The sequence below is a fragment of the Epinephelus fuscoguttatus genome, linkage group LG5, assembly GCF_011397635.1.
Source record: "Epinephelus fuscoguttatus linkage group LG5, E.fuscoguttatus.final_Chr_v1".
NCBI classification, from domain to species: Eukaryota; Metazoa; Chordata; class Actinopteri; order Perciformes; family Serranidae; genus Epinephelus; species Epinephelus fuscoguttatus.
This window is the reverse complement of record NC_064756.1, coordinates 24,493,401-24,514,194: the sequence shown is the minus strand read 5'-3', so window position 1 is coordinate 24,514,194 and position 20,794 is coordinate 24,493,401. Positions and strand designations below refer to the sequence as shown.

General features: G+C 39.2%; 2 protein-coding genes across 2 annotated transcripts in view; both read right to left on the bottom strand.

The window, feature by feature from the left end:
- Positions 1-5,350, bottom strand: part of LOC125888557 (apolipoprotein(a)-like) — a 39,800-nt gene extending 34,450 nt beyond the window's left edge. Inside the window, exons 1-3 of the mRNA XM_049575960.1 lie at positions 5,262-5,350; positions 4,956-5,118; positions 4,715-4,839 (exon numbers count right to left, since the gene is read on the bottom strand). Coding sequence (XP_049431917.1) covers positions 4,715-4,839; positions 4,956-5,118; positions 5,262-5,310 — 337 coding nt within the window. The 5' untranslated portion in view covers positions 5,311-5,350. The remainder of the gene's footprint in view (positions 1-4,714; positions 4,840-4,955; positions 5,119-5,261) is intronic.
- A 1,749-nt stretch (positions 5,351-7,099) lies between these two features.
- LOC125888556 (apolipoprotein(a)-like) overlaps positions 7,100-20,794 on the bottom strand; it is a 101,908-nt gene continuing 88,213 nt past the window's right edge. Inside the window, 12 exon segments of the mRNA XM_049575959.1 lie at positions 7,100-8,700; positions 9,231-9,376; positions 10,516-10,622; positions 11,250-11,390; positions 11,485-11,559; positions 14,059-14,173; positions 16,823-16,916; positions 17,071-17,219; positions 17,311-17,483; positions 17,604-17,766; positions 18,579-18,697; positions 20,392-20,512. Of these exon segments, the coding sequence (XP_049431916.1) occupies positions 8,539-8,700; positions 9,231-9,376; positions 10,516-10,622; positions 11,250-11,390; positions 11,485-11,559; positions 14,059-14,173; positions 16,823-16,916; positions 17,071-17,219; positions 17,311-17,483; positions 17,604-17,766; positions 18,579-18,697; positions 20,392-20,512 (1,565 nt within the window). The 3' untranslated portion in view covers positions 7,100-8,538.

Sequence of the window (20,794 nt, the reverse complement as noted above, 5' to 3'; positions counted from 1 at the left end):
GACAGTGTGTCAGAGTGAAGCCTTTGTTATGCTAATTAAGGACTGCATGCAGCTCAGACACAGAGCAGAATGGCTTGAAACTTTCTCAAACAAATCCTTCCAGATTCCCAACCGTGGGTCCCATCTTCAATCTGAAAGCATCACCAGATAGATAAATTTGTTCTGAACGCAAACATATAAAGCTTGTATGTCTATGGCCTGAAAAATGTCACCTTAATCACAAGTTTACAGTGTGTTGGTCCTCATCTTTTCTTCCAGAGATCATCATGAGGAGTTGTGTCCTGCACCTTCTAACGCTTCTAAAATCCAAACCGTTCAAGTTATGACAAAGTCCTTCACAAGTAATGTTCAGCAGGGGTAGAGCTGTAATTTGTGCAAGTTTGAAGCAGTTATGATAAACGGTGTGGGAGCAAATAATTTTTGATCGACAGAATTTGTGAAAAACACCATTTTACATTCAAAGACCGACAGCTCACTTCCTGTTGGAGTTAGGTCAGGGGTTGCAGCGCGACATTTGTAGGTCTTTATGAGACGAACAAGACAGTTTTGGTTTGGTCTTTCTAAGTGGTTCCTACCCGTCACAGCGGGCATTTTAGTGTGTCTAGGTGGCACAACAAATCATCAGGAGGTTTTGGCGCACATCACCTGAAACGCGCCATAACATCCAAACCAGTCGAGGATTGAAAAAGTTATGCACAATAATTGATAAGGACACGTTGAACAATAATCTGTGCGAGTTTGAAGCCGATACGATAAACGGTGTCGGACTAGTTGATTTTTAATGGAATTTCTTTTTTTGAGGAAAAATCTTACTTTGAAAGGAAATAGCTCACTTCCTGTTGGATTTAGGTCAATGGTGCGAGTGCGTGATTTGTAGGTCTTGATGAGACAAACACGGCTGTTTTGGTTTGATCTTCCTACGACGTTCCTACTGGCTACAGCGGCCATTTTAGTGGTCTAGACTGATAGGTGGCGCTAGAGAGCCCATTTTGGCACTTTTCAGATTAATTTTTTCATTTTATAAAATTTTTCGCCAGTCCTGACATGCGTGCCAATTTTGGTGAGTTTTGGAGCATGTTCAGGGGGTCAAATTCCAGTTTAAAGTGGCGGCGGATGAAAGAAAGAATAATAATAAACGCACCAAAAACAATAGGGTCCTCGACCTTCAGCCGAGGTCCCTAATTAAAGCTGCAAGCAGCGTTTGGCGGGACCTCGCACTCGCGCCCATTTCCGCCCCCAGCCTATTTCGTCACTGTGAATTATTTAGAAATATGAAACATATTGCCACAAACATCAGAAAATCCTTACAGAGCTGAACGTTTTGATGTTTGAATGCTTTCTGTAGCTGTAGGTATGTACAAGTGATGTCACATTATGCAAATTAGATGAGCGAATTTCTTCCCATCAGATTCCTCTTCCTTTGTTTTGAGGAAGAGACGACAAAAACAACACAAAACAAAATAAATCTACTGTGTAAATGTTGGTCCAAACTGTTGGTCCAATCATGAAAATAATGTGATGATGAGAGAGATAAAGTTATACAGAAGATCTCTTTAGTAGCAGTTGAGGTGGCATGTGTGCATCTTTAAAACTGATAAAATAAACAGTGTAGGAGGAGATGTGTTTTCTTGAAACCACGTTTGAGGCGAAATCTTACTTTGAAAGGTCAAATAGCTCACTTCCTGTTGGAATCAGGTCCTGGGTGTCAATGCGTGATTTGTAAGTCAAACACACCAGTTTTGGTTTGATCTTGATACGACATCCCTACGGGCTGTAGTGGCCATTTTAGTGTGTCTAGGTGGCGCTAGAGAGCCCATTTTGGCACTGTAGGGGTTAATAATGTGTATTTGCTGTTTCAAATGAAGTTTCTGCTGCTGTAATCTGTCCTTTAAAGATTGTGACACAGACAGAGAGAGCCGTGTGGTTATGTGTGTGTGTGTGCAGCCGTTGTCATGGCGATTAATGACTTGTCAGCACCTGTGGCACACACAGACAGCTAAGGAGAGCAGCTCACCAAAGGCTGTTTATAATGGGTTTTAACTCCTCTAACAAATGCTTCGCATGCCCAAACCGTTGGTCCAAGCAAGAAAATAAAGTGATTTTGAGAGACAGCCACTTCTCGTGAATGCACGTGTCGCGTTTTATATTTCTCGAGTCAAAAATGTGGTCAGGGGAGCGAGTTTAAAATGTGTTGCACCTAAGCTGTTTCCAGAAATTTCTCCTCTGAGTTTACATGGGAGTGAATGAGAGAAAAATCAGCGCTCCCTTCGCTTTGGAGCCACTCAGCAAAAATGTGTACGTGTGAGAGATTCCATGTCAACATATCTGCGAGCAGGACAAATTTTCCTACGTTTTGTGGTATAAATTGTGTCTGTACAGTGAAAATTGTGGCCATGGCAGCGAGTTAAAGACAAAAGTTTTAGACGATTTTTAGAGCCCTCTCACTCTAGCTCACAGCATTCCATGCAATACACACCCATTGTAAAGTGAGAATTTCTCCACTTTTGCTCATAGTACTTTGAGAGGCACAGATCAAAACGGTAAAAGATATGAAAAGATGAAAACATGAGTGAATAGATGAGACCTGTGGCAACATTTGAGAGTTGGAATGGAGTCTGTAGCACAAAGTATGGAGACGCTGTAAATGCTAGAAAAAGCCCGAAGATTGGTCTCTTTCTCCCCCCCGCTGCCATTCATTTCCTATGGGACAGCTTTCGAAGATCGTCAGGACGATTTTCTGACATCTCACCTTATGGAGGCCACAAAATCCAAACGCAGCGAGTAATGAAAAAGTTACGCACAACTTTTGATTAGAAGGAGTTGATCTGTAATCTGTGCAAGTTTGAAGTCGATAGGATAAACGCTGTATGAGAAGATGATTTTTTTAGGAAAGGCAGTTTTAAGGCAAAATCTTACTTTGAAAGGGCAAATACGTCACTTCCTGTTGGATTTAGGTCAGGGGTGTCAGCGCATGATTTTTAGGTCTTGATGAGACAAACACGCCACTTTGGTTTCATGTTTCTACGACGTTCCTACTGGCTACAGGCCATTTTAGTGGTGCCTAGGTGGCGCTAGAGAGCCCATTTTGGCACTTTAGGGGTTAATGTCACCATTTTATAAAATTTTTCACCGGTTCTGATGTGCGTGCCAATTTTGGTGAGTTTTTGAGCATGTTTAGGGGGTCAAATTCCAGTTCAAAGAGGCGGCGGAAGAAAGAATAAAGAATAAAGAATAAAGAATAATAATAAACACAGCAAAAACAATAGGGTCCTCGCCTTCGGCGAGGACTGCTCTGTGAGCAGTCCTCTGCCTTAGGGCTCGGTCCCTAATAATAATAATAATAATAATAATAATAATAATAAACACTACAAGAACAAGAGGGTCCTCGCCCTTTCAGGCCGAGGTCCCTAATAATAATAATAATAATAATAATAATAATAATAAACACTACAAGAACAAGAGGGTCCTCGCCCTTTCAGGCCGAGGTCCCTAATAAACACTACAAGAACAAGAGGGTCCTCGCCCTTTCAGGCCGAGGTCCCTAAATAGCTGCTGTAACCATTTTTATGCATGTAAACACACACGCACACACACACACACACACACACACACACACACAAAATAATTATTGAATGTATTAGTGAGTAGGTGTGTTGTGTTAAATATTTGTAAGCTGCAGATACAGCACCTCTGTGCTATAACTGAAATGATGTACTACGTTTAATGATTTATTTTTGTCAAATAATGATATGGTGTATTCTTTTCTTCCTCGGGTTGCGATGCAAAGTCAGTCTGTCATTTTGAGGGTCCTGCAGCAGGAAGTGGTTAAACATCACGAGGGACTTAACTCACACCTTTATTCAAAATGTGCATGTACATATTTTCTATAGTTCTTATTGCTTGTAAATGCCTTTAGTGGTTACATTTCCTCATACTTCCGCACCTGTGCAGCCAAGACACATTTTAACATTTTTACTCTCAAGTGAAAAAAAAAATCCTCTGATCCGGATTATGTCAAACCACAAATGGGTGCATTAATACATCTGCATACGTAAACATAACATGGACTCAGTCAAACAGGCGTACAATAAAGCTGTTGAGGTCTTTGATATTCATACAATGACCCAATGAAACTGAATGGAATGTCTATTTGATCTAATTTGTTTATATCTTAAGACGCAGAATGGATTTTTTAAAGGATGAGTTCACCCCAGTCCTGTTCCAATCCTACACTGTCAGGCATTTAACTTGACTTCTTAGAGGTGATTCAAGCCGTCAAGTTTTATGAGAAGGAGATCATCTCTAAAATTGGCTTTTAGCCAAATGATTTTTTTTTAGCTATTTTTTAAAGCTCTTTGGGGGCTTTTTGTAAGTTATTTCAGGGTACAATGAATAAGAATAGCAACATTATTCAACATTTTTCATATGTCAACATCATAATAAATCTCCAGCTGTTTGGAGCCCAGGTGTGTTGCTCAGAACCCAAGCTAGCGCAGTGTTGAGTGTGACGATGCTCGTATGAGTCGTTCACCTGAAAGCTGCAAGCACCAATACCACAGGCCAAGCAGTCGGCCTGTTCCAAACAGGTGTATTTTCAACAAGCACTGCACTTGTCTTTATTCAACAGTGTGGTCTCTAATCTACCATCATCTCCACTGTCATTAATCTTATCGTTACTGGGTAAAAAACTCATCATAATTGAGTACTGTTATACCTGGTCGGGCTGCATCCTCACAGCTCTGCACACTGCAGTACTCCCAGCGGCTGTCAGGGTCAGTAGTGTAACACCAGGGTTTCTTCTCATCATCAGGGTTACGACAATAGTTGTTAACCAGGCCTCTGACAAACAACAGACAGTAATGATGATAAACACAGGCAAAGCAAACAATAAAGACAACATGCCATAGGTCCCTCTTTTATGAAAAACAAAATTTCTCAGTTACAGTAGCTCTTACTTGTCAGGATAGTTGTCTGGTGTGTGGCTGTGTTGGTGTGGCGTCTGAGCCGACCACCTCTGGCATGTTTTGCCAGATTCAGTTACAGCAGTGGTGCCTCGGTATGCTTCACCTTTACCGATGACACAGGTCTGATCTGGGATGACGGTGGGAGGTTCGGATGCTGAGCACAGAAGATGAGATGAGATGCTTTCCTCTCTCAGTGAAGCAAAGTAATGTCTATCTTACTTTTATTTATAATTTAGGGCACTTACATTATTGTAAACTACTCATAATTATCATTCAAAGGTACCATTTATATCTTACCAGTGCAGGTTAGGGCTACCAGGAGCAAAGCTAGTTTGCACAGGTCCATGGTGAGGCAGCTCACAATTGGCAAAGTCACTGAGGTACCTCCTGGGATGTGACTGCCCTCATTTAGCATCTCAGAAAAATAAATAGGACAATTTTAATCTATTTTTAGTCAATCATTGGTCAGACAAGGACAGCAAACAAACATCAGGCTTCTTTCAATCATGTGTACCTCAGGACCTTTTCTGTTGTTTTTTTATTTATTTTTTATTATATCTCATTTATATATGAGGCACATTGTGTTGCTGTTTATTGTGTATGAAATGCACTAAATAAACAAAGATTACTTTACTTTACTTTACTCCTTATCAATATGCCAATTCTTTCTCTTTACCACTTCAGTATAAGTAAATGGTTTAATGTTCTTTAATGGTAATACATGTGTGTGTTTGTCATAATAATATATTATAATACAGACTTGATTCTCATTTGACTGATGAATACAATGTGATCTAGATTAAATCTTATCAATGTGTAAAATGAAGTTAATCTTCAACTAAAAGGGACTAGTGCCCTCAACTGCAAACAAGCAATATTACAAAACATCATACTTTAGACTCTTGAGTGGGTGTTAGGTTACAGTAACAACTGTTCAGTGCTTGGAAATTGCGCCACTGTCTTTCTTCAACAAAAAAAACTTTAGGACTAACACGTTCAAATTCTTGACTAAGTTAATGATGAGAGGATTCTGTGAATATATGTCCTAAAGGAGGCTCTCAGTTGATTTTCCTACATAATGAGCACTTCTTATTTTTAACACTTGAAGTATTTTTGTAGATAATAGTTATTTTATTTCTTCATTTTTTATATTTGAATACAGGACATCGATCCAGGCTGGTATGTCTATGGGATCGCTGCTTTGTCATTGTAGTAATTGGTGAATAGGCAAAAAACAAACAATTGATGATGATTTTAAATCAGAGAGAACTGAATTCTGTCTGCTTCTGCCGTTGCTCCCAGCTGAGGCTTTTGCCAGCTGCTGCTTCCACAACAGCAATTTTTTTTATCTTTCAGTGCCAGCTACAGGTGAATTTGTATCAAATGCTATCAACTTGTTTAGCATCCCCATCTGTTAAACTTTACTGATTTTGGTTACCATGGAATACTACATTTAAGGTGGGGCTATTGGTGCCATGCTGATATATGACATGCACATGCTCATAGAGAACTTGTTTACCAAGTTTCTTTTATAAAAGTCAATAGAATTGTGCAAATAACTTCTGCAGTGCTCCTTGTAGGAAAACATGAGTTATGGCTCATTAACTGCATCCGGCCATACATTTCAGAAGTTTGGTTCAGGGCCGTCGAAATATGATGTGCAATAAGCTAGGTGAAGATGAGACGAAATCTGTGCCAAAAGAAGATAAAATTGCGTTAAACAAAAAATTCTACAATGGCGAGACATTTTTTATAGGCGCAAATGGGTGTGGCCCATATCAATCACATCAGCATCATCCAAGAAACACACTGTGTAACTGTAATTTTACTCACGGTTCATGAGGTTTTAGCCAAAATATAAAACACCTATTAACAACAGGGAGTGTGGCAGAGGACACCCTGTGATCCAGGGCTAGCTAACATTAGCCACATAAACGTGAACTGGACGCGTTTGGCTCCTGTTATCAGAAAGCTAAACAATTGTCTCAACAGCTGTGTGACTGCCTCTCCATGCATGTATGTATAAATTTGACCTCAGCTAAAACCAAGGAATTATTTTTATATACATTTGCTTTGAAGCATGACTCCCCCATTTCATTTGTATTAAGTTTTATTTTTACAGAGAGACACCTTTACATGCCAAAACCACACAAGTGATTGGCTTATTGTGTATACACCAGAGGAAACAAAATATGTGTTGACATCAGACAAGACCAGAAAACAAACTCAAGTAGTCATGTTGGAGCAGAGCAGTACATGTTGCACAAGGAGCTAGGGCTGCCCCCTGATAGTCGACCAAACAATAGTCGACCAGGAAGGTCAGTAATCAAAACCTGTATGACCGGACCATGTGGGATTTTAATTTGATAGGACAGACACAGGAAGAGGCCACACTCGGCAGTCAGACAGGAGTCATGTTACAAACCAATCACAGCCGACAGATATCTTTCCCTTCTTCTGTAAATATCAGTCTGTGATAAATACGGAAAAGTTGATCATGTTAGTGCAGGGCTACCCACAGCTTTACATCTGTCCCACAGACGATAGGCCTACAGACTTATAAACAGTGCCGGGAAGAAAATGAGCTTTACACTCAGGATGTCTGGTAAATAGGCTGTACCATGCTTGTTAGGGTTGCTTAGCAACCTCACACACAACCTGCCACCGCGGTCTTGAAAGCTGGCACAAAAAAAAGCACAAGAGTAGCGCACAGTGTTTTTCAGGCAGTTCCCAATAACCACATATGGACCCAGCCCTCCTGAGTGTGATATATGTGTCGGTTGTTCAGTGTCTGGTGGTGTTTGTGCATTGTGTGTGTTGGTGGTGTTTTGTGTACCCAAATGTTGTGACAGTTTGTGAAAACAAATTTCCCCATGGGACAATAAAGGCTATCTAGCTATCTATCTATCTATCTTAAAGACGCAGCATGTGTATGGCCTCTAGTTTCCAGGGCTGGTACCTGCAGTTATTCCACAGGCTAGTTAATAACATGTCGGGCAGGAAAAGTGTGGGATCATTTTGAGGAGGTGAAGGATGAATCCAAGGTGATATGTAAACTCTGCAAGCAAACATTTGTCTATCATTCATTGACTACAAACATGACGTATCATCTGAAACATGTCAGTAGCTACATGCCCATTAGCCACTTAGCACAATCATTACTGCTTTGCTCACAGCGTCATTAACAGGTCGCTCACTCAGTGTGTGACGTGCACTTGTAGATAAAATATAGGCCTATATTAATGAAGGTTCATTAGTACACTTTTGTATTTATTTGTAATGTAGCACAGTGTTAACAACGTTACTGATACTATTTTTCTTAGACCTTGAACTATATAATTTGATAATTACTTTAATTGCGTAAACATGTGGGCGACTAGTCGTCTAATGGCCCTAAATGACGACTATTGGTCCACTAGGAAAACAAAACATCTCTTGACATCAGACAAGACCAGGAAACAAACTGAAGTAGTCATGTTAGAGCAGATGTACATGCATGTTAAAGTATCTTCAAAAAGCACAATGAACAGTCACTTTCTATGACTGAAGCTACTGTATTATTTTAAGACAGTTTTTAATTTTCATTGATGGCTTTGTTGATCCAGTTGACAAACGTGGAGACTCGAGCGTAGATGCCAGGTCTCATAGGATTGGCGCATCCAATACCCCTTGAAGTCACACCCTGCAGGATGTAACTGTTCTGGCTTTTACACACCAGAGGACCACCGCTGTCACCCTGCAAGGAGAACAAATAGTTTTCAGTCCAAAACTAGACTGGAAAAGAACACCAGTGAAGCATGAAGGAAGAAAAGTTTTAGATCACAGAACTACAAGTGACAGAGATATGGAAAATGTATATTCACTAACAGATGTAGGTAAAATATGTACAAACAAGTCAAGATTTATATCTAAAATCATATACACTGGGTCTTATATTACACCTTTGGCAATCATTGCAGTTGATTACAATAACATGTAGTTAATGAAGTGCTGCGCTCTGTGAGTCCATTAGAACAAGAAGCCACTTGCTCGGACAGTTCAGTCCAGTGAAGTAACATAATGGGCAGTTGTACTGAACAATGTGGCTGAATGATTTTACTTCATAATAATTAGATTTTAATAAAAGTAATTCTTTATTTTCCAGGTCTGTAATGTCCTAATACTAAATAAAGTGCTACTGTACCACAAATGAGACCATGGTCAACAGCAATACACGGCACTATGTAGTTTTCTAACATGTTCCCCAGTTTTTGTAGTTTTTCATACCTGGCAGGTGTCTATTCCTCCCTCACTGATTCCAGCACACATCTCATGGTCCTTGATTAAGCCGTTCATGTACGATGGACGATTACAGACCTTGTTCTCGATCACAGGAACCCCAGTTTCCTTCAGGACACCTGCACCTCCCGTACCTGCAACACACCTCAACATAGTTATCCAGTTTATAGTTTTAGACTATCTGGGGTATTCTTAATTGAAAAAGCAACAAATGTAATAAAATGTGTTAACTTTGGCTTGAATAAGGAATAATTTCTACTTATTGGGCTTTTACAATTGATAATTCTTGTCTTTTTCAATCACCTTTGAAACTTTACCTTTAAAAAAATTAAAGAGCAACCTAAAGAGTCTCCAGAGCTTTTACCTTGATTTTGGAGAAAAATATTGTTGTTAGACTGAAGTGTTTTCAAGGAGCACAAGCAAAAACCAGTGCTTTATACAGTAACTATAGGAGTACGAGATAAGTACAAGAGCTACTGAAATTAACTAAAATGCTGGAAAAAAACTAAAATGGTGGGAAATAACATGATATTGAAGAATAATATTGCACAAGATATTGAAAAGTAGTAATGTGCATCATATTAAGTAATAGTACACCTAATATAGGTGAGTATTGCTGTTGGTGTCCTTTGATTCAGCTCTGATAGGACTCCTGATTGACATGCAGGGAGTGAGAGGCATTGTCCAGAATACTGAGTACTTTTTTTCAGCAGCCTCCTCCCTGACACCTCCAGTAGAGACTCCAGGTCCACTCCCAGGACCTTTAATGGTAACTGGTAGCTTTTATGAAAATAACTATCATATTGCAAACTGTCACTGTATTCTGTGAGACAGATGGTCTGTGAAAAAAAACCCTCTCACCTCTTTCTACTGCCGTTATTGCCTTTAATGGCATTCACTAGAATCTACCGGAGCCGAGGCATCTCTAATACAGCTGTTAATCAGGGATCTGTCAAACTAGGCAACGCTGGTCAAATATGAATAAAGATTCTGTAGCTGCATTGCACATTTCATAAATGTTTTCAGAAACGCACGTCAAAATACTGTTTAGCTGTAAAATAAGAATATTTGTAACCTGGCAGCCATGTTGGACACAGCGTACTGAAATACCAAGCATGCCCACCAGCCAGACCAACTTTCTCATTTTACAGCTAAACAGAACACTAAAATATGTTTCTGAAAACATTTGAGAAGAAGTGAGGGCTGGCCAGCATGTCCTAAATTGGTCCTCACAAAGATAGTACAAGACACAGACACACATAACGTACTGTACCTTGGGTTCGACCCCATCCGGTGACATAACACTCAGTTCTAGTGGGAACAATGTAGTCCTGCTCTGGCAGACAAACTGGCAGGACTTGGTCGTTTATCATTGCAGGGCTGAAAACACACAAAACACCAGCAGTGGAAGAAGATCTTCTACTTAAAAATACCAATACCACAGTGTAGATATACTCAGTTACGAGTAAAAGTCATGCATTCAAACTGTTACTTAAATAAAAGTACACACATATTAGCATGTACAGGCAAATCATCATTATGTAGTAGGGCCCATTTCAGATTAATGTATATTGTATTATTGGATTATAATATTGATACAATAATGTGTACACCATGCTGTTGGTGCAGCTGCTAAAGGTGGAGCTTATTTTCATTACATTACATAGTGATGGTTATGTACTTCTGGGTAACATAATAATATTTTATTTGTTGATCAATTCTGTTTGTTAATCTGAATCTGAAAAGTACCGATTAGATAAAGTTATCAGATACGTGTAGTGCAGTAAAAAGTACAATAAGTGCCACTGAGATGTAGTGGAGTAGAAGAGTATCTGCAAATGGAAATACTCCAGTTAAGTGCAAATACAGTACCTGAGTAAGTGTACTTGGTGACTTTCCACCACTTAGTAGCAATAGTGAGTTAAGGAAGGATAGTTGCATCAGAACCACTATGATTATTAATATTTGAACCAGTGGTGACAGTAGGACGATCAGTCCAGTTTTTACCTCTGCAGTTTGAGCAGAGCAATGTCGGTGTTGTTGGGTTCGCGTATCACTTTCTCCACGTTCCTTTCCTGTTGCGATGGCTCATTGCCTGACAGGTTTTGGACACCCAGGAGTACCTTGTAGTATGAAGGGTCTGCAGACCTACAGTACACAACACGTTTATAAATCTACACACAAGCTGTACAGAGGTTAGCTGGATTTAGTCTGTGGTTGTTTTTCTTTTTAATCATCTCACTGGTGCAGGCAGTGTGCAGCAGTAAGGACCCACTGATGGTCAATCAGACTTCCCCCACAGAAATGAGATCCCTCACTGGTAGAAAGAGACACACAGAAATGTAGTTAAGTAAAACAGAAAAGAAACATAATATGACCCATTTAAATAATAATAAAAAAAATGTATGAATAAAATAAGATAACAATTAAAATATTCTAACATATCAGCCAGCATCCACTGTTAAAGGTCCAGGGTGTAGGATTTAGGGGCATCTATTCACAGAAATGGAATATAATATTCACAACTATATTTTCATTAGTTTATAACCTGAAAATAAGACTAGTCATTTTTTGTGTTACATTAGAATGAGCCAGTTGGGAATCTATAGTATTTTGCTTCACACAGGGACAGGGGGACCATTCCCAAAAAGGTAAAAATGATAGCCAATTAATATTATCAGTCTCATAAAGTTCACTAAACTATCAATTTGGAATTTTAATTAACAATTGAATTAATAAACATGTGCAATCCAATCTTGTGCAATATTAAACCCCCAGCAGGTATGATTCTAAAAATATATTTGTGTGTGTGTGTGTGTGTGTGTGTGTGTGTGTGAGAAAAGAGAGAGAGAGAGAGAGAGAGAGAGAGAGAGAGAAGCGGGTGTGTGAAACAAAGGGCCGGTTGGCCTACAAAAAAAAATGGCTGACAACAGAGAACTACAAGATGGCTGAATCAAAGCTGGCTTCAGACTGGGGGAGGGTTTCTCAACCTTTGTCAGGACAAAGACAAAGAAGTGGGAACTTTGAGTTGCCTCTTTGGATGTAGCTCTGTTGAAAGCCAACTTGTCTGATTTGTGTTGCAAAAGGTTTGGATTAGTGTAGAGGATGTTTAGTTGCATGCAAGACTCTGTCTGTTAAAAGCATTAGCAAACTAACATCACGTAGCTTTGGCGAAGCCAACTAACCAATAACCTAATTGCAATAATCACAACAATGACTCAATAAACAGCATAAAATCACAATTGGCAAAGTTAAACAGTCTTTCTTAGCCTGTACATCTGTCATAATGCTATGCCCAGTTGTTACGTTACCAAACCTTGAATGGACGGAAGAAAGAGTCACTTTGTGATATGCTGCTTTTGTTAGCTGGCAGAGGAAAGCTGGATAGAGCTCTGACTATGTTACAAAGGTACCAAGGAAGCCAATCGTTCGGGGTCCTTGCAGAGTTCGACGTTAAGGTGCTAACTCAACTTGGTTCTTCTTGTTGCTGGAAAGTTATTTGCAAACCTTGTGTTTGGCCCACTAACTTCTCTGGTGTACTGGTTTTGCTCCTGCTGGGAGCGAGGGCAGGTTGTGGTCCAGGAGGGAAAAAAAACTGTGTGTGAGAGCAGAACTTCTCCTGCAATTTGCCTGGCCATCACAGAGTCACATGGCACTGTAAAAGTACTATCCAATCAGGCTTGAAGACTGGTCTCTTACTTGGGTCACAGAATGGGGCATACTGATACAGATAAGGGCCAAATAGCTGTCTTTGTTTGAAGAACAAAGAATGTGAGGTCTCTTGCCAATTCAGATGGCAAGAGAAGAAGCCTTCACATGTCCAGTTTAGATTTTAACAAATGACAAATCATCTGTGGTCCAGTGAATCCCAACAAGCCGTTTATATTAACATACGAAGAAGGTCCTCTTCCTATAGTTCTCCTGCACACTTGGTACATGTAAAAGGTTTTACTTTAGCAACCTCATTTCTAGATGCCACTGAATACTACACACTAGACCGGTTTCTCCAATTTTGAGGCTCCTTTTTTTTTTTTTTACACACATTGTGTATTTGTTTCAATAATATTCAATACTAATTTCTACTGGTTTTTCTTTATTTTGACGTAGTAATATAAAGTGTTTCTGCCATGATAGTCAGATATATTTTTTCACCACACTAAACAATATAACACAATCTTCATTTCACAAAATTATGTAACTGTAATGGTTTGAAAGCAGTCCCATCACTGGGATTGGCCAGTTTGGTGCATGGTCCATTTTTGGGATTCTGACAATGACAATAAAAGAAGGTCATGCTTGGTGAAATAGAAAGAAACTGATGGTTACTTCTGTGACCCTATTGTATACATTAGAGCAGGGGCCTTCAACATTTTTTAGGCTAAGGACCCCTTAGCTGAAAGAAAGATGGAGCAGGGACCCCTTCCTACATATATAGTATAAATTGCACTGCATATTAAATCATGTAGGTGGATGTCAGGCAGAAGGCCATATCAGCGTCAGGCTGCAGTCTTAAGGTGTATTTGCTTTTCAGGTAGGTGAGGGAGGAAACTCCACTTTCACAAAGATAAGTTGTTGCAAAAGGTAAAATATGTTTGTTTCATGTTCATGTATATTTTCAGACATATTTTGATTTAAAAAAAAGAAAAAAAGAAAAAATTTAAAAATGCAGTAACTCTGAGGACCCCCTGGGGGTCCTGGACCCCCTGTTGAAGACCTAGACATTAGAGGTACAAAGTGGGGCATCATCTTTTAAAAACCCAATATCACTTATACTTTTATCATATTTTACAAATGTTGCAAGACACTTTTTACTCACGGTGTCTGGAGGCTGATTTGCCAGGGCCACGAGTGAGGTTTAGACACGCAGCCTCCTACGATCTGACCAAAACAACACTTTGGTGTGATGACTGGCAACCCACATTTCGATTCAACTATAAAGAAAGTTCAGAGTCACGAATTCTTGCAAGTGAAACACAAACATTGAATTAAAGTTTACAGCCATGGCAAGCAGTTATCCTGTGAGGATAAAGCACAGACAAATGATAAAACAAAATAGTTAGATGGACAAAAAATTGATTCTATTAGTAGACTCTTAACATTAGATAGGACGAAGTTGTAAAGTTTGACCTGAGGCCGTGTTAAAAAAAAAACCCTGAAAATTTGAAAAAACTGAAAAATTTGGTCATTTGCGTTTTAACATACCGCTCTTACGGTTAATGTTTAGATTATTCTAGGTTTGGAGAACATGTGTGGACAAGGCTTGAGATACAAAATCAGGTGAAGGCTCTACAGGATGATTTTTATCCTTGCAACTATATTTTTCCCAAATGATATACAGATTTTTAGGCATTGTATTATCTTGAAAAAACAACTTGAAAATGTGGCGCATGTAGGTGCTGTAAAAAGGAAAAAAATCTGCCAAGGGGAACATGCCCTTTTCAAAAAAGAGGGTAAAACAATGGACTGAATGTGTGAATATGGGTAAAAACAAGTCAACAAAGACAGACGTGTACTTAGGAGCTTACTGTATATAAAACAATTCCAGAGAACCTAAACTGATAAGAAAGATTGTTTTTCTTAAGAATACAGAGGAGCCATTTGTTTATCATTTTTGTACATTTATAATCTTCCAGGTGCCAGTAACCTGTTTAAAAGTGCACTTAAGGTCAGAAGTGTCATTGACTACAAGACCAATAAGCCATCGGGCCAATCGCTGGCTACTGATTGGCTCTGAGACCCCAATAGGCAAGCACTGTCTTTCAACACAGGCCCTCGTTGGCTAATGAAGCCCACGGTGACAGCATGGATGCTTCTGTTGGCTCAGGTCACAGTTCATCTACCATTTTGACAACAATGATTCAGCACATCACCAGGAGAAATGAAACATTTTGAATGATTAAATGGCAGTGAATGGATATCTCTGGATGTAAAAATGTGCTTTGACTAAATATTTTGCTGGAGAATTAGATCATCCAGACCTTTGGGAATGTTTGAGGACTGTACAAACAGCATTTTTGTTTGCATCATATCGATCTGTGGATTATGATAATGCTTCACAGGTGAGTTACAACTGTTTATTTATTTGTTTGTCCGACAAAAGTGTTTATTGAACCTACTGTGGCGATTGTATTCATAAATGGTCAATCAAACTCCAAGGAGTGTAGCTTTAAAACGACAGGTCGTAGGAAGAAACTACTTAAATAAAGCAAATATAGCAGTTGTTTACTTATCATAATCGTCAAATAAAACCTTATTGGGACCTGAATATGGGACATCACGTTGTTAAGAGGTTTTAGTAGCACTGAAAATACATGTATTCCATTCAGGGGATGCTCTGGTATTGTGCATGCTGAAATAGTTTGGGACCCTTAAAGGGAAATTTCGGTTTATTTCAACCCGTCTCCTATCGTCCTAAATTTGTTTCAAATGACTCCTGACATAGAAATAATAGTTAGCATGTTAGCCGTTAGCCTAGATACAGCCGGGGCGCATAGTAGCATCAGACCTGTTAAAACGTAAGTGAACGGGAAACCTTCAAATGCAAAGTTAGTCCACTAACTTTTTTTCCACAAAGACCGTCTCATATCGTTAGGATAAACGTCAGAGAACATATAGAAAACGACATGTGTCAAAAGAATTACCAAAGTGAATCAAAATTATATTATTATATTATATATATAAAAAACGTTTCATACACTTATTTTTATTTTGAATACATTGTTGTATTTTTCAAAATTCAAGATCAACACATGAATTTTCAGTTTCAAATTTTATTTTTTCAAGTACAAAACTTTTGACCCTAATGTAGCTCCATAATAATTAAACTTCAGAAAAGAGCCCTCAGAATAATACTTAAAGCAGGTTATCAAGAATCTACTAATAAGTTGTTTTTATCATCTTACACCTTAACATTTTCAGGCTTTGTGTATTTAAGAACTTCGGAAATACCTTTTTGAGTTGTCAACAGTAACCTTCCTGTCAGTATTCAGAAAAAAAATTAGATTAAGTAAAGGAAATTATAATTTAAGAGGGTTTGTTTATTTATGAAACATGTAAAGTGAGAACCAATGTAAAATACAGATGTGGTTCAGTTTTGGGATGGACTCGGTGCTTATTTTAAACCGTGTAGCTCTTTTTTGAATTTTCAAAAAGCCTTAAAATGTAAAATTATTATGGATTATAATATAAAATGATCAAATTGTAAAAAGAGTTGAGGATTATAAATTTAGAGTATAATGTATTGCATTATTAATTAATTTATTTTCCTTTCTTTGGTAATGTTGATATTCTGGGTTTTCCTTTGGTTAATAAAGGATAGGCAATAATAAGCCTGGGGCTTGAGCCTATTCCTTTCTCGGTTACAGACTGTGAGAAAATTTGTGTGAAATAATCTTTGTTTTGCCAAATGCATGTAACCGAAATAAAAATAATCATTCATTCATTCATTGAATCCTTCCAATTTTTTTTTTTTTTTTTTTTTTTTAAATTATTGGAGATTTGGAGCACAAAGGTGCCACACAGGTGGTTAAAAAGCTCAATGCTTAATTGTAACCCTCTACATACAAATAGTGTTCACATACCACAGTTTGGGATGTGACAGTAGTCCCATCTTGTGTTATTGTCAGTAGTATAGCACCACGGCCCACCCTCATCATTGTCTGGGTTTCTGCAGCTCTGACAGTGACATACAAAGAGGGAGTCAGTTAACTTGAAACAAAAACAATGATTAACCAGATTTTGACATTAATGTATTCATTACATCCAGAGCAAAACAATACAGGAAAACACACACATGCACACACACACACACACACACACACACACATACATTTCCCTCCAGCCCCTTGTCAGGGTCAGTTTCTGGGGTGAAGCCTTTGTGTTGGTGAGGGCTCTGAGCACTCCAGGCCTGGCAGGTCACACCCTTAGTGGTGATAGAGGTTGGACCCCGGTATGTTTCTCCATTTCCAGTCTTACAGTCTAATGCAACAAAACGGGGGAAAGTGAGCAAACAAATGATAAAACAAACTAAAAATGTGACAAATGCATATGTAGAGGTTGACTAATTTACCTTTTTGTGGTGGAGTTGTAGTAGCAGGGGGGTGGGGATCAGGTGTGGTTGTGGGTGTATCGGTCGTGCATTTTTCCAAGTTGCAGTACTCCCAGCGAGTTTCACTGTCAGTGGTATAACACCAGGGCATCTCCTCATTGTCGGGGTTACGACAGTAGTTCTCATCCAGGCCTCTGACAAACAACAGAGTAATAATGATGAACACATGTAGAGCCAAGAATTAAGGCGACAGACTGTATGTCCCTCTTTTATGAAAAATGCTGAAAAATTTTCAGTGACAGTACACTACTTACTTGCAAGGAAAGTTGTAAGGCGTGCGGTCGTGTTTGTGTGGCTCCTGAGCCAACCAGCTCTGGCATGTTTTGCCAGATTTAGTCACGGCAATCGTGCCTCTGTACGCTTCACCGTTACCAGTGACACAGGTCAGCTCTGGGACAATCGTTGGAGGCTCGGATGCTGAGCACAGATGATGAGATGTATTAATTGGGGAACTCAGGGAAAAAATAAGTAGTGGCGTATTTTAAAGAATTTCAAATATCAGTGAAACTGACTGTGAAAATCGGAATTGCTAAATAGTTGCTTGAGTGAGAGGCTGGGGTACACCATGGACAGGTCCCCAGACTATCACACATAGAGATAGACAACCATTCATGCTCATCCTCACACCAATAGCCAATTTAGAGTCACCAATTAACCTAACCTGTATTCTGTGGACTGTGGGGAGGAAGCCAAGAAGGGCCTCAGCAACCTGGTGGGTTTAAAACTGGAACCATCTTGCTATTTGGTGACCACTCAACCATTGTACCGCTATATACCCAACATGTTTATCAATTATTATACATATGATGTACTAAATATTGGTGAGCAGGTGCGTTATGTTGAAATTTTGTAAGCTGCAGATGGAGCTCCTCTGTGAATGACTGAAATGATGTACTAATGATGTTTATTGTTTTTAATTTTTGTCAATAATCATGATTATTAATGTGTTATTTTATTTTCTTCCTCAGGTCAGTTTGACAGTTCGATGGTCCTGCAGCAGGAAGTGGTTCAACATCCCGAGGGACGAAAGTCACACCTTTTGTTTAAAGATATGTGCACCTGCGCAGCTAAAACACATTTTTACATTTTTACATTTTTACTCTTATGTGAATAAAATTCCTCTGACCCTGACTCTCAATGATGGAAGCTTGGTCTGGTTTAAGGTGTTATAATAGTGAAATAGAGCAGAAGTAAATGAAACACATAAAATAGGAAATAGGAACACTTACTGCAGCAGGGTATGTCGCAATAGTCCCATCGTGTGGACGGGTCGGTGGTGAAGCACCATGGTCGGGGGGATGCATCTGGGTTCCTGCAGAAGTTCTCTACAAGACCTTTATCTGAAAGACTAGAGGAACCAAAATGAAAAATAAATTGTCAGGACCAAAATCAATGTTTAGCTTTTATTTACAAGAGTCAATACCTTATTGCCATATCAGCATGATTGATTGGAATTTGACTTAGTGAGCTCACTTACACAGAGACAAAGAAAGGCAAAAATAGTAAAACCAATCACTCAAAAAGCAAATAACATACACATACAAAGTAAACACAGGTACTGACCAGTAAAATAAATATAAAATATCAAACTAATGGGTAAATTAAGATCCAACACATAAGAGCACCACAGATAAAAACTAGCACCTAAATGGAAATTATCAGAAACCTCAAACGACCACTAGATAAAGTCCATCAAAAACATCTGCCCTACTGCAAAATTATTCAACCTGCTGAGTGGCTCTGTGTTCGTAATGTTGAGGAGGTGGAAGGTTTCGGGATATGTGCTGCTTTGAAACTTGGATGTTCTGGTCTGAATGCTTCTTAGTCATTTGTGAGAAGGACGGAAATTACAAAGGTTGTTCGCCGAGTGAGAGGGGTCCTTTAAAACTTTAAAGCCCTCCCTTTGTATCCTAGCCTTATAAATTTTCACTAAGGGTGTGACATCACATCCAGTAACTCTGGGTGTTGTACGTCGCACCACTGTGTGTCCAGCAATCTATTGGCCTCAGCTGACATGTTGCCAAACAACAAAGTTATCTATGGGTTAGGGGTCAGTGCTAAAGTCTAAAACTGTTCAAAACTGTTAATTTCAATGCCTGAAACTGACTTGGCAAAGATGGCCACCATCTTGTTTTTACATGGATTAGTGTAGTGTGCTTTTGCCACCACTAGATGACACAAAAAAGTGTCAACGAATGAGGACAACAGGTCTAAGTTAAGCAAATGAAGTTTAAGGTGCAGCTAACCCAAAATTTAATGTCCTCATACAAGGATGCAGGGTTGCATGATGTTAAAAACAAGACTCTAGTATGCTTTATTGAGAATACTAGTGCTGTTGTCCTCTGAATTCAAGGAAAGGGAGATTGTCAGTCCCAGAAATTCGTAGCTGTCCACATGTTGCATTTCATTGAGGTGACCAAGAATAGGTGATCCCCACAGCTCCTGTGAAAGTCTACTAATATCTTGGTTTTGGAAGCTTTTAATACCAAGTTGTTCACATGACACCAGTCTACCAGGGATATAACCTCACTCCTGCAAGCTGTTGTTGAAGATGAAAACCAGGACTGTGGTGTCATCAGCGAATTAAAGAAATAGGCATTTGTGTATAATTAGTACAGGAGTTGGGACATTACACACCCCTGTAGAGCCCAGTGCTGATAGTTAAGGATTTGGGGAATTTGTTGTTAAGTTTGAACACCACCACCTGCCTTGGAAAACAGTATTAAAAGCTAAATTGAAATCGACAATGCAGTGTTAGAGGCCTCTAGGTGTTGAGAAATAAAGTCGAGGCACAATAAAACTGCATCATCACAGAGCTGTTTACTCTGTATGCAAACTGATACAGCTCTAAAACAACACTGGAGAGATGTAACATTCCAGGAGTTCAAAGGGTTCATCTGTTAGAGCCACAGGTCTGTAGTCATTCAGACAGCTTGGATTTGGTTTCTTAGTGAATACATTCTTCCTGAATACATTTATTAAACATCATGTAATCCTAGGTGTGGCTGGTTGACAGACTGATGTGCTATTTGGTCGTCTTACACGTGAGGGTCATAGCCATGGCTGTGAGGTTCCTGGGAGTCCCAGCGTTGGCAGGTGTAGCTGTGCTTTGTAATGGAGATGTTTCCTCTGTAGTCCTCACCATTGCAGTGCATACACTCATCTGTAAAGGAACAAGCACAGACACTTTATACAGTGCACTTTTGACTTATATGTAAAAAAAAATAAAATAAGAAAAAGAACAATATATTTTAAAAAAAATCTCCCGTTCCACCACATCCCAAAGGTGCTCTGCTGGATTGAGATCTGGTGACTGTGGAGGCCATTGGAGTACAGTGAACTCATTGTCATGTTCAAGAAACCATTTTGAGATGATTTGAGTTTTGTGACATGGTGCGTTATCCTGCTGGAAGTAGCCAACAGAAGATGGGTACACTGTGGTCAT